The sequence below is a fragment of the Hydra vulgaris genome, chromosome 01 (genome assembly GCF_038396675.1).
Source record: "Hydra vulgaris chromosome 01, alternate assembly HydraT2T_AEP".
NCBI classification, from domain to species: domain Eukaryota; kingdom Metazoa; phylum Cnidaria; class Hydrozoa; order Anthoathecata; family Hydridae; genus Hydra; species Hydra vulgaris.
This window is the reverse complement of record NC_088920.1, coordinates 33,287,370-33,304,198: the sequence shown is the minus strand read 5'-3', so window position 1 is coordinate 33,304,198 and position 16,829 is coordinate 33,287,370. Positions and strand designations below refer to the sequence as shown.

The 16,829-nt window shown below is 28.5% G+C and overlaps 1 protein-coding gene across 2 annotated transcripts in view; it reads right to left on the bottom strand.

Moving 5' to 3' along the window:
* Positions 1-16,829, bottom strand: part of LOC100200765 (UDP-glucose:glycoprotein glucosyltransferase 1) — a 118,439-nt gene that overhangs the window by 43,911 nt on the left and 57,699 nt on the right. Inside the window, exons 47-48 of one of the 2 annotated variants that reach the window (XM_065787951.1) lie at positions 16,598-16,736; positions 11,463-11,530 (exon numbers count right to left, since the gene is read on the bottom strand). In XM_065787951.1, coding sequence (XP_065644023.1) covers positions 11,496-11,530; positions 16,598-16,736 — 174 coding nt within the window. In that variant the 3' untranslated portion in view covers positions 11,463-11,495. Of the gene's footprint in view, positions 1-11,408; positions 11,531-16,597; positions 16,737-16,829 lie in introns of those variants that run through there. The other variant, XM_065787950.1, reaches the window with a different exon arrangement.

The following is a 16,829-nucleotide window of genomic DNA, read 5'->3' as shown; positions in this document are numbered from 1 at the left end:
TTCCACAAATTTACCCCCTGAAATAACTTTGAATGGTCGTAAATTTTAAACTAAGAATTTTTTTATGATGAAATTTGAAATCTGTCAGTAAATTTTAATTTAGTTTAATAAAACATAAAAAAAGGTTTGAAAATTTTGTTTTAGGAACCATATTGGATTGGAGATCTTCTCTAACACCACGAATGTTGAATTTTGAACTAAAAACATGCTTTCGGTCATTAAATTTAAATTTAATTAATGGGGTTGGTATATCATGCCAATATTATAAATGCGCATCATAAGTTTTTATTTGAAGCATTCATTTAAAATAGCTAAGCATGCGAAAGAATACGTTTATTTTGTTAAAATGCTTTGCATTGGCTGCTTCAGAACACACAAGAATTTAAGACCTATAAATAATGACAAATAAACATATAAAATCTAAATAAAAAGAAAAAAGACTATTCAAATCTTATTAAAACAATATTCTGGAAAGATTATTTAGCTAATAAGTTAGACCTTCCTACCATCCTATACTCAAAATGAAGAAAAAAAGCTTGCTGGGACTGACCCTTACTTCACTATGCGACCGTGTTATGAAGGTAAAATATACATATTTATATATAATGTACTTTAGTTAAAATTTAGTTACGTTTTAAAGGAACAATAGTTACTAGACATACGGTATGAAATTTAGACCTGAATACCAGAGTTATCAGAGGCAAAAAATGTGAATGTTTTATATGTGAAAATAGGCGCAAATCAAAAATGGAAAAAATATTGGCCCCTATGGTTGAATGTGTTTTGGGAAAACCTGTTCATAAAGGTGCCAAAAACTTTTCAAATAAACCTGCAAAAAGACTAATTTGTCCAGATTGCTATGTTCAAGTGTCACAAGGAACTCCACATCCCTGTACAAAGTTAGAAAGACAAAAGAATTTGACGGCCATTTTAAGATTAACATCCCCTTCAACGCAAGGAAAAGTTCTGTCCAGTTCTATTAAAAGCTTGACCTCAAATGAACACTTTAGCTTTGAAAACTTTTGGTTTAAATCAACTTGTTGTCTCTGTCGGAAAGACTGAGGTTAAAAAACCTTTCTTTTCTTTGAATAAATTGAACAAACTTCAACTAAAACTACATAACAGGTAAAGTTTTGATGCTTAAAAATTTTTTTTGAATAATTTGCTTATGAACTTAAAGTTTCCATATTAAACTGACTGAGAGCAACCATCTGTTTAGAAAATTATTCGATGGTTATAAATTCCCATTATTATTATTAGGAGTAAATGAAAACAAAGAGGTAAGTAATCTATTACCAACAATTTTTTAAAATAACTAGAATGCAATCTGTATTTGTTTTGAATTTTTATTCATAAATAGTTGCTAGAAAAAGATACTCCTATGGTGTATTGCAATGACATTGAACAGCTTGTAGCAATGGTGCTTCATCACAGGCATCAAGAAACAAATGATGTCGATATCAAATTAGGTGCAGATGGAGAGCAGGGATTCCTTAAAGTTACTCTATCAGCAACCCAAAACCAGAGTTAGAAAATAATAAAATCCCAAATAAATTGAGAAAGTGTGACGGATATGCGTTCAAAGATATCAAAGATACAAGTGTACATAAAACTATTATACTGGCCATTTTGCCTTTATTGAACAAAAAGTAATCTGCGGATAATTTTGGATAAATTGAACATTTCTTCCTTAGATTACATATTATCTAAAGATCTGAAGATTTTGCTTCAAATGGTTGGAAAACAAACTGCAACATCAAACCACCCTTGTCTGTTTTGCATTATCTTATTTCCTAACTTTCAAAAAGCTGATCATTTTTCTTTAGAATCTTTGTGCAGATTATACGACCAATGGATATCTGATGGTGCAAAATTAAAAAATGCAAAAATGTTCACAAATGTTGTTCAACCCCTTTGTTAACAGGGGACAAAAATTATAAAATAATAGAGCTTGTAAATATTCCCAGTCTTAATATACTTTTAGGTCTTATAGAAAAAATTTTAAAAGAGAAAAAATTTGGAAAAAATTTGTTTGAAAACAAGGAGTGTGTGTTACAGTTTGTCAACCGATATCTGTCTACGATAAATATCTACAGAGTATCCTACCAAGGGCAGCAACGTTTAAAAGGCAATGCTTGAAATAAGTTGCTTAAAAACATAGACAGCTTTGAACTGTTTTTTCAGTAGTCCAGTCTTCTAGATCCAGTATCCAAATACATTAAGGTACTTAGAGATTTTGAAAAGTAGTCATGGCTGTTTTGGAAAACCATTAAGCTCTGCTCATGTCAAATATATAGAGCAGTTCTCTTTGAGCTATAAAAATCTAGGGGCTACAATTCCTTTGAAGGTATACATAGTTAAGCAATATATTATAGAATTCATCAACATGAAAGGTGGAGTTTTGGTATGATAAATAAATTTACAGTTTGACAAAAGAATGAAATAATATTACTTAAATATGATAATAGTAATTAAATACTTATTATTACAATAATACAGCAGTTTATGCAAGTTTAAACTTGCATAAACTATGACGATTATTCAATAAATAGACTAAAACTTATTTGTGCATTTTATATTCTGCAGGCTTAGATTTCTGGACCGAACAAGCTCTCGACCCAAACTATATTGAAGCGCTACAAAACGCAGTTGTTATTTACTTACAACTACAAACACTTTAAAGTAGCTTTCAATTTGCAGGTAGATTGTGCAAAGTATAATATTAATCTCTTATGAACAATTGTTTAATATAATTTCTAGATATATGATATATTGATTTATGATATGCAAAATATAAATAGTTTAACCACATAGACCATAGATTTTTTTTACGGCGATTAAGTAATTGTAGCTAACCCTATTGGACCCCTAATACCCCATCCCTAGCGTATGGTTCCTTAAAGGAATTTTTCAAATTATTTTTTGTGTTATATTAAACTAGATCAAAATTCATCGACAGATTTTAAATTTCATCATAAAAAAAATTTCTACTTTAAAAGTTACGACCATTCAAAGTTATTTCAGCGAGTAAATTTGTGGAGTTTTAAACTTCTTACGTCATAAATTTTAAACGAAAAGAGATTTTTTGATGAAACTTGAAATCTGTCAATAAATTTTGGTCTAATTTATAAAACTTTAGAAAAAAATTAACATCGTAGGAGACGTAGTTCTAGGAAGGGGGCAATTAGGAGTCGGGACGGGGTTAGGTTAAACTTCTTATGGTCATAAATCTTAAACGAAAAGAGATTTTTTGATGAAACTTGAAATCTGTTGATAAATTTTGGTCTAATTTATGATAAAACTTAACAAAAATTTATTATCTTAGGAGACGTAGTTCTAGGAAGGGGACAATTAGGGGTCGGGATGGGGCTGGGTTAGCTCCAATTACCTAAATTTTTTGCAAGTCATCTTCATTTGATACCACTATTAACATACTAAAAATTTGAGTATGCCACATAGCTCTTAGTTACCTATTTTGAATAACAAAATTACTACACATTCTCCTAAAACACGTGATTTCTCCCTAGGTCCCGGTGAAAAAAAACTGTTTATTACAATTTTGAAAAAAGAGGAGTTTTCTGATAATAAACAAATAAAACATTTTTGGGGATGTGCTGCAAGGTCTCAGCGCATGTTTCTATGCACCGTGAGAACAATACAGCACTTTCATTAGGTTTTTATCAAAGTATTTAAATCAATGCTTCATTTGACCTAATATTTTGTTTGCTTTTTCTGCAATCATATTTGTTTGTTTTGCCATCAGATTTTAGGATACCTAAATTTTGTTTCAAAGATATTTTTAGCATAGTATAATAATTTTCATCGCTATTTAGTTGACTCTTTTTTTCTATATGCATAATTTTACATTTTTTTTTGTTGAAGTGTTATAGTTATTTTTCACTAGATTTACTAAGGTTTATTAAATCCTTGGTTTAGCATTAATTATTAAAAACTAGCAGTATGCAACCCGTAATACGGGTTTTTAGTAAATAAATTATTAATAATTTAATTTTTATTTGTTTTCTCTATCTAATGAAATATAAATTTATTAATACTTTTTTAGTTGTGCTTACTTTTATTTTTCTTGGCTTCTTCTTAGTTAAACAAAACTGTAAGCTTCATTAAAGATACAGTTAACCATTTATTTCCGCAACGTTCGAACATTAAATGCGCAAATCACAAAATCGTTTTGTTAAAATATGACTTGAATTGCATGCATCGATCATCCAAGTCTTATTTAGTAATTAAAAAAAATAAAAATAAAAAATACCGTAAACAAATGTCGATTTACTTTATATTAACATATATTTATTCCAGCATTCATCCAATCCAAAATTTATAATAATGCAGAAAATATTTAGCGAAAAATGTCCGGAATATATTTTGCCTTGCGTTTGTCTTAACTTTGCGTCAAAATTATTAGTTTTATTCAAAACTTTTTATTAATTTTTGTATAAGTCAGGTTGATAAAAAAAGCAATTGCTTTTACTCGACATTTTTGAAGTTGATAAAAATAAGGCCGGGTTGATAAAAAAAGCAATTGCTTTTTTTATTCACCCGCCCTAATGAGCTGAAAAGGCTATAAAAGAGATGTTAAAACCATATATAGAACAGTTGTGTTCACTTAAATAATAAATTTTTTTATAAACATACAAAAAAAAGTACATTTATTTACATGATAAATACTTAAATATGTAACAAAAATATTTTTAAAAAATCTATACAAAACATATTTTTCTTAAAAAATAATTATGACGCTGCTGCAACTCCAAGGATATATATATATATATATATATATATATATATATATATATATATATATATATATATATATATATATATATATATATATATATATATATATATATATATTGAATTATTTATTAGTGAAAACATATGAAATCCAAAATTTTCTTTATAACATATATAGTACATTTTATAAATAAACCTCTACAATTTCCTTGGTACAATAACTCGATTATGATTAATAACAACTCTGTAAACATGAATTTTCTAATCTAAATCTTAATAAATTATAAACAATTAAACTTAAATAAAAATGTATGAAAATGATTAATGCTATATTAAATATAGAAAAACGAACATATAATAACACAATTATATCCTAAACCACAATTCATTCATGCAAGAGAAATTATTATACACTTATTTAAAAGCCAGAAACATTTTTTTCAAAGAGCAAAGGTTTTAACAATACTATAGATAAATTTTATTTATAACAAAATGTTGTCATGGCTTTTATCCCAATTATTAAAAGCATGTGAAAGCATGAAACTACCCATAAATATCTTTTAACGGTAGACCCCACCTAAGAATTAATGTAGCTTATATTTTCAATATTAACATCTATAACACGAGGCTTTAAATTTAAAAGTACAATTTAAAAAAAGATTACAATAAACTAATTATTTAATAAAATTTTAAAAAGATTTTATATTACCTATCATTTCAAGCTACTAAACATTATCTACCTAATGTCTACTTAAACATTTTAAACTCGTACCATAAAAGGTCATGACTTCTTTAAGAAAACACTTGGTTAAGAAAAGTCTGGAAACTACTTAAAAACTAAGAAATAGTGTATTTTACAGAATACAAAATTGTAACTAATATCGAACAATAAGTATAACTATGCGCACTAATAATAATAATATTCACTGTGCTATTTCAGATAAAAGTCACTAATTTATGTTTCTGCTTGAAGAAATTATATTAATGTATTTATATTAAGAAACAAAAGTAGCGAGTTTTAGTAATGAAACTACCTATTAATCATTTTTAACAACAGATACTAACATAAAGATAAGCCAAAAGTTTATAAACAACATTACGCAAAAAATTATTAAAGATAATGTTATGTATTTTCAGAATAGTTATATTGAAAGCTAGATTACACTTAGATCTAAAGCAGTAACACCGCTTGACTGGTAAGGTTGACGAATCTTGCTCTAGATCTATATCTCAAATATATTGTGTGTTATAGTTATACTAACTATAAAATACAATATTTTTTTCAATTTTATATAACATATAAAAACACCTCATTTAACAATCATGTACACATTAGATAAAATACATTTCATACTATTATAAAAACATTTATATAAACACATTTATAAAACAACTATATAACATATATCATCACATACACGTATTTATCAAAAACTTTTTAACTTTGAGCATAGTATAAACATATATGCAAACCTTTAACAACTATAAAACAACATTTATTAGCATCAATTATTTTTAATGTAACAAAGAATGCAGACTATAATTCACAACATTGGAATGAAAAAGATAAAACCATTTAAGAACAAAATCAAAAATTTCTAATAAACAAAAATAAAAATACCTTAAAATGATGCATAACACAACATTCTTTTGACAAATTCCAGAAGAATTTTTTTTAATTTTTCTATTCCTTATTATTTTTCCTAAGAATATAAAATATACATATAGATATAAAGAAATATAAAATAGATTGAAATAAACGCAAACTTATGTATATAAACTTACATGACCACAAACAACAGTCTTATTTTATTTAACTTTTCATACTAAATACATAAATAAAGTTTTATTCTTATTATTCTTTCTACAAAAAATAATCTTAATCTATAAATAATCTAATAATCTTAATCTATAAATAATCTAACTTCTTCTAAAAAATGAAAACAGGCTATAAAAATTAGAAAAATAAAAACAACCAACAACAAACAAACGATTATTTAAATTTTATTTTAAACAATGAACAACATCAATTCTTCTTGAGAATAAAAGTACATCAGCTCTAATTCGCTAGCTGACTTTACTCGAAAGACCGCATGGAACAAATAACCGCGCATAAAAAAAAGGCTAGAAATTACTTAAAAGCTAAGAAATAGTGTATTTTACAGAATACAGAACCGTAAGTAACAATACGAACAATAGACGTAACTATGCGTAACTATGCGCACTAATAATAATAGTAATATTCATTAGCGCTTTCATATTTAGAGATTGGAATTTTTTTCGTTTTCTTTTTGAAAAAATGAATGGACAAAGTTATTTAGTACTTTCCTAATATCTGATTCATTTATTGATAATCATCCATCCTACATTTAAAGTGCAGATTGATTTTAGTTTTACTATTTACAGGGTGACCAGAAAAAACGGAGACAAGCATTTTTAATCATTTTTTATTAAACCAACAAAAATTGAGTAAAAAAACAACTATGAATAACAATAACATGGACCTTCCGCAATAATATACTCAGCCGGTTTCGAAGTGGCCCCCTCCCGCGGTGATACATAAGCCCAAACGCGTCTTGAAATTTTCAGCGATGGGCCGCAGGTCTTCTGGTGATAATCGATCCCATTCCCGGCGTAGCAATTGCTTCAGCGACTACAAACTTATGTGGCATGTAGCACAGGCCCTGGCCTCCAAACTTGATCACAGGCTGCAATCCATCGGGTTGAGATCTGGCGAGTAGGGCGGCCATTCCGAAGACGCGATGAAGTCCGGAAAATGGGTCCAACACCAGTATTGAGTCGTTTTCGCCTTGTGAGCAGGGGCAGAGTCCTGTTGAAACGTCCAATTTACATCACCGAAGTGCTGTTGCCGGGAGCCTCAGCGGACCAGCTCTTTTTGGTGGTTGTGCGCTTGCTCGACGATGAACAGCTATTTGTCCGTGAACAGATGCGCCTCCATTGCTAAGCAGCGGCCCGACGCTTGAGTTGGCGACATCTCTGAAGCCGCACACGTTTGTTTTCATCGGTGAGCAATTGAACTTTTCGGAGCTTGTAAGGCATGAGGTTAAGCTCCCTTTTTGGCCATTTGTCCCACCGATTCACGTTTCATTCCGGTTTCACGGGCGATTTTTCGCATGGAGACCCTCAAATTTTGCTTGACTCGCTTCCTGATGATTTGCCGGTTGCCGGCCGTGTTGACGGTGCGTCTTCTACCACTTCCTGGACGGCGACCATCGTGGCCGAGCTCTTTGAAACAATTGACGGCCTTGGACACAGTTTGCTTAGGCACATTAAGCAAGCGAACTCAACGCCGTTAATGCAAGTTCTTAAACTTTTTTGTCTTTGATGTTCTCGGTGATAACAAACATATTTTTTTCCCGGTCTGCAACATTTGATTATAAACAATAAATGTTAAGTTTTAAAAGATATGTTAAGTTTAAACAATATCTATATATATTGTTTAAAACTCAACATATCTTTTGCGATGGAGTAAGAAAATATGTATACATATTTTCTTTAAAAAAAATAAAAAATATATATATATTCAAATAAAATATATATATTAATCTATGGTAATTTATAGACCGGAATTTTAGTTAAAAAGTTTTATGGCATTATAAAATAGGGGTAGTTTACATCACAGTAATGTTTAAATTTTGAGCTTAGACTTTTAAATACTCGTCGTATGTCAATTCTAACTCGTCGTATGTCAATTTGTGTGTTCTTCACACTCATATTAATAAAAACTTTTATATAAAATGGAAAAAACAGATTTTAAACTTGAAATAACTAATTTTTTTCAACCTTTAATACGTTTGCAGACATATGACTGGTTAGAAATTAAACATATACATATTTGCAACTTAAAACTTGTTTGAAAAAGTTGTTTTCTCAATTTAATGTTTTATCTTCATTGAGAGCAGTACCATTTTATACCAAAATATGGCTGATCAACTATAAAGCAAAATTTTATATCTAAACTTAAGTAATTTAAAAAAAATTTAACTTTGTTTGATTTTAGACAAACTAAAGCGCTAGGAGATAAAAAAAAAAAATTAAAAAAAATAAATTATTCGGGCTAAATAAATGCAGTGAAAAATAACCTTTTTATAAAAACGCAAAATTCGAGTATTTTCCAGTACATGCATTAACGGCGTTGAGAACAATATCACATTGACACATTCCTTTACGAAGCAACTCCAAAATTGCACTAAATTTATTTGACATTCTAAAAATATAATATATTTTAGAGATATCAAACTAAGAACATATATATACTAAACATAAAAACATGGAGAATCCGAAAACCAATAAAATTAATTGGATACCGTAAAGAACTTTATTATCAGGACATTAAATTTTGTCTCCGTTTTTTCTGGTCACCCTGTGTATACTGGTATATCAATTTAGGATTTTTTTTGTGATTTTCTTAACTACTTCATACTCATACTGCTGAATTGTAGATGTAACTACATCTGTAAAATCTCTAGATGTACCTAGTAGTACCAATTGAAATGCGAAATTTTAATTCAGTAAAAAAATTTAAGAGAACATGTTTTTAATGCAAGAACAAATGTAATATATACATATTATATGCATGTTATGTTTTAGTTAAAATGCTAAAGTACACATTAATAAAGAGAGTCCTCGAAATAACCCCCTTTTGCCCGTATGCACGCCTCCAGTTTTGGACGCCATTCCTCGATTGATTTACGCACGGTATCCATGGATAAAGCATCCCATTCTCTGAGAAGTGATCGCTTGAGGGTTTAGACCAGATTGCATAATCCAATGGATTAAGATCTGGTGATGTTGACGGCCAGGCATCCGTAGAGATAAAATCGGGCACATTGGCTGTCAATCACCTCTGTGTTGTCTTCGCTTTGTGCGATGGGGCACTGTCTTGTTGGAATGACCATTGTTCCCCATTGAACAACGAGTCATTTAAAGGTTTTACCACCTGCTCTAAAATGTCCTCCTGATAATTTTTTGCTTTTGTTTTTACTCCCAACTCACAAAAATGCAATGGGGTTTTGCCCATTGCACTAACCCCCGCCCAAACCATAACTTGTTCAGGATGGTGGCGTCTGGTGACATATCCAACATGGTGAGGTAATTCTGCACGATTTTTCGCGTAGACGCGATCATTTTGTCGATTAAATTTGGCCTCTATGGTGAAATATTTTTTGTCTGTGAATAAAATTCTGTTAACAGCAGCGGGCCCATATCGAGCAAGAAGTTGAGCACATTTCTCACGTCTTCCTTTGATGTTGGCGGCTGTAAGATAGTGACATGTTTTAATTTTTAATGCCCGTACCTTAAGGTCTTCTTTCAAGGCTCTGTTAATGGTCATACGACTCACATTCATTTGAAGGGCAAGTTTTTTTTGATTCCGTCTTGGATTGCGACGAATTCGAGCTTTAAGCGCTGCAAGCATTTTGGGGGTACGTGCAGTGCGTTGCCTGCCACCACCATAACGTTTTTTGACAGAACCACTATCATTATATCGCTTAATAGTACGATAGACAAAATCCTTTGATATTCCTTTATGCTGCAGCATTTTGAAAATCTGATACGGTTTTCTCTTCCCGTCTAATAATGCTATAACTGCACACCCTTTTCCTTCCATACTATCCATTATGAAAAAATCTACAAATAAACACACAAATAAATTAATAAATTCCAGGAATCTATTCAAACAATACAAATAAATGCGGGAACTATATAAAAAGCACATGCCTGTTAACATGACAAGTTTAAACAAACTTCGCACTTCAATTGGTACTACAGGGTAGTTGTACATATGTAGTTATTCTTAGCATAATTGAAAAGATGTAACTACATCTGAAGTAATCATTATACTTTTTACACAGATACTCATACACAGATAATAATACACTTTTTACACAGATGTTATTAGACATCAAGGAAATTTCAGATGTTGTTGGACAGATGTTATTATACCTCAGTGTATTTACAGAGTTTTTGAACAGATGTAGTTATACCTCATTATATTTACAGACGTTATTAGTTATTATACATAGCAAAAACTAATGTTGTTACCCTGACCCATCGGGAGCAGCTTTGATATTAGTATTATAACTTCTGATAAAGTGTTTCATACAATTTGCATGAAACACTTAATCAGAAGCTATTATATTAATAAGGGTCTCATATTTTTGAAACAATGAACTTTTTAAAATTAATTTTGGCAATCGCAACCACTTAATTATAAACAGTAGTTCTAATACAATTGATTGTTTTTGAGCATGATTAAACTGTTTAATCAAAAGGAAATATGTATTCTCTTATAGTATAAACATGTATAGGTTAGTATAATTTTATTTTTAATATGTAATCCAGCACTTACAATAAAATTTAAACGGCCAGCATAGACACAAAACAAAAAATACGAAACAAAATGAAAAGAACTGATTGTTTACATTTTTTCTCATATCTCAGTATAAAGTTTGCCTGACAGCCATAAAACTCTGGGTTTTCTACTTACCTCCAATTCCAATCACCAATGGCTACATAAATTTAGGTGTTAAATATAAGTGATAAATCTGGGTTTAACTTTTACTGGATTTAAATGTTTCTTACCATACGCGTAAAAAAGTAATAATAATTTAAAAACTAAAGAAAAAACAAATGCGTCAATTTTCAAGTTTTTTTTCATTATTAAAATGATGCGTGGTAAAAAAAACCCCATTAAATAAAATTTGATAAAATCCTAAATCTTTCTAGAGTTCTTCTTTAGAATCCTTGGTTGGATTTGCTAAAAGAAAAAAATTATAATAGCTTAAACATTTTCAGTATAAAATTATTGTAGAATGACATGACGAGGTAATTAAAAATGTTACAAAAATAAATGGTAAAAAAAAAGTTACAAAAATACTGCCTTCATAATCAGGGTAGCCATTATCGTAATTATAGCGTCTTATGTCAAGTTTTAAAATAATGACATAGTCGTAATTCATCAGACTTGGAAATTTTAAAATAATTTAAAATTTTTAGCCCTATGTACGAGTAAATTATCTTTAAAAACTACGCAAAATTTCAAAATAGAGTACATAGGTTACAAGGCAATTTTTAAAAATTTTTATTTTGTGATTTGAAAATAGCTATTATTAAGTTTTTCTTCGATTTCATTATCTTTGAAATTATTCCATTATCTTTGAAATTATTCCAATATCTTTGAAATTATTCCATTATCTTTGAAATTATTCCATTATCTTTGAAATTATTCCATTATCTTTGAAATTATTCCATTATCTTTGAAATTATTCCATTATCTTTGAAATTATTCCATTATCTTTGAAATTATTCCACTATCTTTGAAATTCTATACTTGGTAATAAAAACTATTTGAATTTTTTGATTTTTTTAACAGATTCTCCCTAAAAACCTTAAAAAATATAACTGCATTTACTTGGATGAAAAAAATTATCTATAAGTTTTAATTTTGTTGTTGTTGTTATAGAAGAAACCAGGCCAGTTTGATATATAAGGAGGCTGGCTAACTTAGTCCAACAGAAAATAGCATTTTAGATAGTAAGATTTCTTAAAAAATACATGGTTTTTCCCTTAAATACTACGTTACATTACAACTAACCTAAAAAGCCAGGAATAGAGAATAGTTAGATCTTGAATAATCATAAAATTGTAAAATGAATATGCCTGTTATCTCCCTATTCACTCATGATCTTTAACCTAGAGTGTATATTCTTTGCTTTTAGGGTAAAAATTCTTAGTATAATAAAACTGAAGTTAAATATTAATTTAAACTCAATATTTAGTTGTTTGATCTTATATTAAAATATTTGTTGACAAAAATCCTAATATCAAAAAATAAAAAAAACTTGATCTGAAGAAACAGATTAAAGTAAAAAGAGAATCAATCGTTAGAGGCGGTAGGCAGATGTACAAACAATAAAGGACACTTAACAATAAGGTTAACTTAATAACACTAAAAACAATAAGGACAGGTAGAATTAAAATAAAAAGTTTTTCTTAAATAAAGATTACCGTATAATAGAGAGAGGGTTAGATAGAAAAGCCAAAAATGAACGTAAAAAGTGTTACATGAGAAATAAGCGAAATAAAAGATTATGAAAAGAAAATTTATTCAGAACAAAAACAGCAACAGCCATTCTCTAAGGAAAAACTTAAACTATTATTTGTTCCATTTTCAATTTAAACAAAAATAAAAAGAAGTTTTCCAAACTTCAAGTGCAAAAACAACTCTCAAAAATGAAATAAAGTTTATTTTTTACAATTACTTCTTTTCAAAAAATTCAACATCCCAAGTGTAGATGTTTAATAGGTATTAAGTACTGTACGTAATGATTCAAATCATTAATCTTCATTGTTGCTATATAGAAAGAGAGTCTTGCTATTAGAAACAAAACTGCTTTACAGAAACAAAGGCATTGTTGTTATAGAAACAAAGACATTGTTGCTATAGAAACAAAGTCATTGTTGTTATAGAAAAATATTCATTATGGTTTTCAAGTGTAATTCTAGATGAAAATGTAACATGAAAAATATATAGTTTTATATTCAAAACTGATTATCGATATTTGGAACCATTTTATTCAACTCAGAAAAAAATTCTAAAAAAACAATTACATTTAACCCAATACTAATTATTCTTTTACTAAGTCCTTAATTCCAAATAAGGGACTTACAATATAATATACAATATACAATATAATTGCAAATAGAGGACCTAAATATACAAAAAGTTTTACCGACTCTTTTTAATCAAATTTTAAATCTTACATATGAGTTTATGTACGCATTTGTATGTGTAAGTATTTATGTGATATTGTATTATACCTCATACTAAATATATACTTTATTTTTTAATACAACAAGTGTTATATCTTTATTACATACAGCTAAGATTAGTCATGTATACATTCATGGAGGTTAAAGATGTCCCTTCAAAAATGTCTCTTGAAAACGATAATTTCATGAAGCAGAGTATCGAAAGAAACTGTTTTATTGCTGCAAACTCCTATGCTCTTGTGTAGAAAAATATCTCGCAAAATCTTTAAAGAAGTGTTTACAATGTCCCTTCATTCTTAAAATTATGTTTACTAAAATGGCTTATTGATAATAAAAAAACAACCATGATTTTTCCTGCACCATCACTCTTTGGTTCTTTATTAAAGAAACTCTACTTAAATTAAACTTTTTTCCGATTTTTTGTTACGTTATCCAAAACATACATTGTTATTATCTTAAAAACTATATACATTTTTTTAAAATCTAATGGCCCTTTAATAACTCCATCCATAGCACTGTGTAAAATGGTGAAAAATAAATATATTTCAGAGTTTGTTATTAGTTTAAATTGTGTTGGTGGATCAAAACAGGTCTAGTTGTATCTTGACCTGATTTTATATTTGAAAGTTAAACTAATTTTAAGTTTGAAAACATCATGGTGATTAAAAATAACTTCAAGTTAAATTTTTAAAAATTAGGGGTTCATAATGTATAAATTAAATATATTAAACGTTAATACAACTATTTTTAAAACAAAAAATTTTATTTAAAATTTGAACTTTTTTTCTTTAAATTTTCAGTTTGGAAACGAGGTAAACTTGTCATTAATTTGTCATCTAGGATGTCTAGAAATACAGATCCAATGATTGTTTCATAATTTCATTACAACTAGTGGAATCTAGAGTAGAAATTCTATGTGTAGTATTTAAGGGAGTGTTCTTAAAGGTAATCTGCTGGTACTTTAACCAACAACTCTTACCTTTGAACGAGTTGTAATTATGAACAAATTGAACTATGAACAAGTTGTACTAAGGGGTCATCCTTAAACTAAGTCACGTTTAATGGAGGAGGAGGGAAGGGGGGAGAAGGAGGTGATTTTGTGACGATTTGTTATGAGGAGGAGGGGGGTCTCGATTTTGTGACGCAACATTTTTTTTTTAAGATTTAAATCTAGAGAAGACTTTCTTTTAATTAAAAGAGTATCTGACCAAGCCAAAACCCTCATTTGATGTATCTACATGTTGATTGTAAAAAAAACTATGCCTAAATCTTACTTAGTCGATGTGTACACTCCCTTAACGGAGTAGTTACAGCATGCTCATAGACTGTTATGGCTGTAACAGTCTATGAGCAGTGCACCTTCTGCGCTTTGACTTTATATGGTAAGAACTTTATTTAGTTAGTGCAAAAGTCTGCAGCAACAAAAAAACAACCTTTGTGCACTAACTAGAAAAAATATATATATCGATGCCAAGAGGCAAACCTTGGTTTACTAGCCCGAGGCAGTATCCACTAGACCACGCTAATGTTACAAGTTATGAGAAAGTTATATTTATAAAATAACATTTTTTCATCTACAATATATTATATTGTATTATTATGTATTGGATTATATATATAATATTTTGCATGTATTATATATTGGAAGAATAGGTTTTTAAATTATAGATATTATATCTAAAATTGCTTTGTATTTTGTAAAATTTTGTACCCCCCTTCAACCCTGAAAAAACATTTAAAAAACTTTTAAGGGGACGGGGGTACGAAATTGTTGCATAATATTGGAGGGAAAGGGGGGGTCAATAAAGTGTTATGGATGCATTAAAAGGCAGGAGGGGGAGGGGGTGGGTCAAAAAATGTCAAAAACTGCATGACGTAATTTATGGACGACCCCATTAGTGTTTAGTAGGTCTTAAATCTGAAAAAATATAAATTGGTATTTATATTTTTTCAGATTTAAGGTGCACCTACTAAACGCCAATATAAAGATTTTATGCTGACATGATAGAAAAGTCAATATTCAATATAATAAATCCCTAAATTTAATTCACATAATTGAGTAAAAAACTTTATGACTATGAGTGCAGCATAGCAATGGCATAAGATATGAATACAATAAGACAATGTGTTTTACAAAAAAAGTATTTAATGCTTTACATATTAAAAATATTTGATGGTGAGTCAATATCATTTCTGTATAGGTAATTTAGACTAAGGTTAATTCATATGGCTTTAAACTTTAAATTTTTGCTAATTCATATAAATAAAAATTTGATAAACTTTTAATTAATGCAAACTTTTTTTTTCTTATCAATTTTCAACTTTTTTGGTTTAAAAAACAAAAAACAACTAAGCTAATTCCAACAAATAAATTTTGAAATAAATATCAAAATTATCGAAATAAATATTGGTCATTTCATTTTATTTGGAAAAAAATTTATTTAATACTATATCATTTTTTATAGCAAACAGCAAACTATTGAAATTTCAATAGTTAAATTAAACAATTTTTTATTTTTACAAACAAATTATTATTAACAGTTCAAGTAGATGCTGCCATACTAAATTACAATGTAGCTAACAATTTTGTAAGGCTTAGTATGGCTAAGACAAAAAATTGCACATCAAAACATTATATGGCTCATGTCAGTATTTGTCAGTATCATTTAAAATTTTAAACAACTTTAAATTGTCTCTAACATAAATAATCTTTGGAAGGATATATTTACAACGATGTTGCATTTGGTATTACATTACATGAGTGTATAATTCTTAAATTTGATGTTTTTAAAATAGTTGCATTTAATTTAAATTGCTAAAAGAATTTAACAACTTTTAAAAGATTTGTTAAATAGATAAAAAGTTTTTAAATAAACTTTTTAAAACTGCTGCATTTTAGGATATAAAAATTAAAGCAATAAGCTATATGTAAATTAAAGCTAAAATTAATTTATTCATTTAATTTTTGGTGTTAGAAAAAAAGTTTAATTAGTAAATTCAATTTGTCATTAAATAAAAAAGTAAAGACATGATACATATATAAAAGACTTACAAGATGTTTTTTCTAAATTTGAAGCATTCTTAAAAACTTGCTCTTGAAGTGCACGAATTATATCATCATACTCTGTCCATTCTGGAGCAATACGCATTGCACGCTGTAATTTTGGCTCTTTAGTTTGTGGATTATTGCACTGCAAAATAAAAGTGAAGCTATATATATATATATATATATATATATATATATATATATATATATATATATATATATATATATACACACTCAC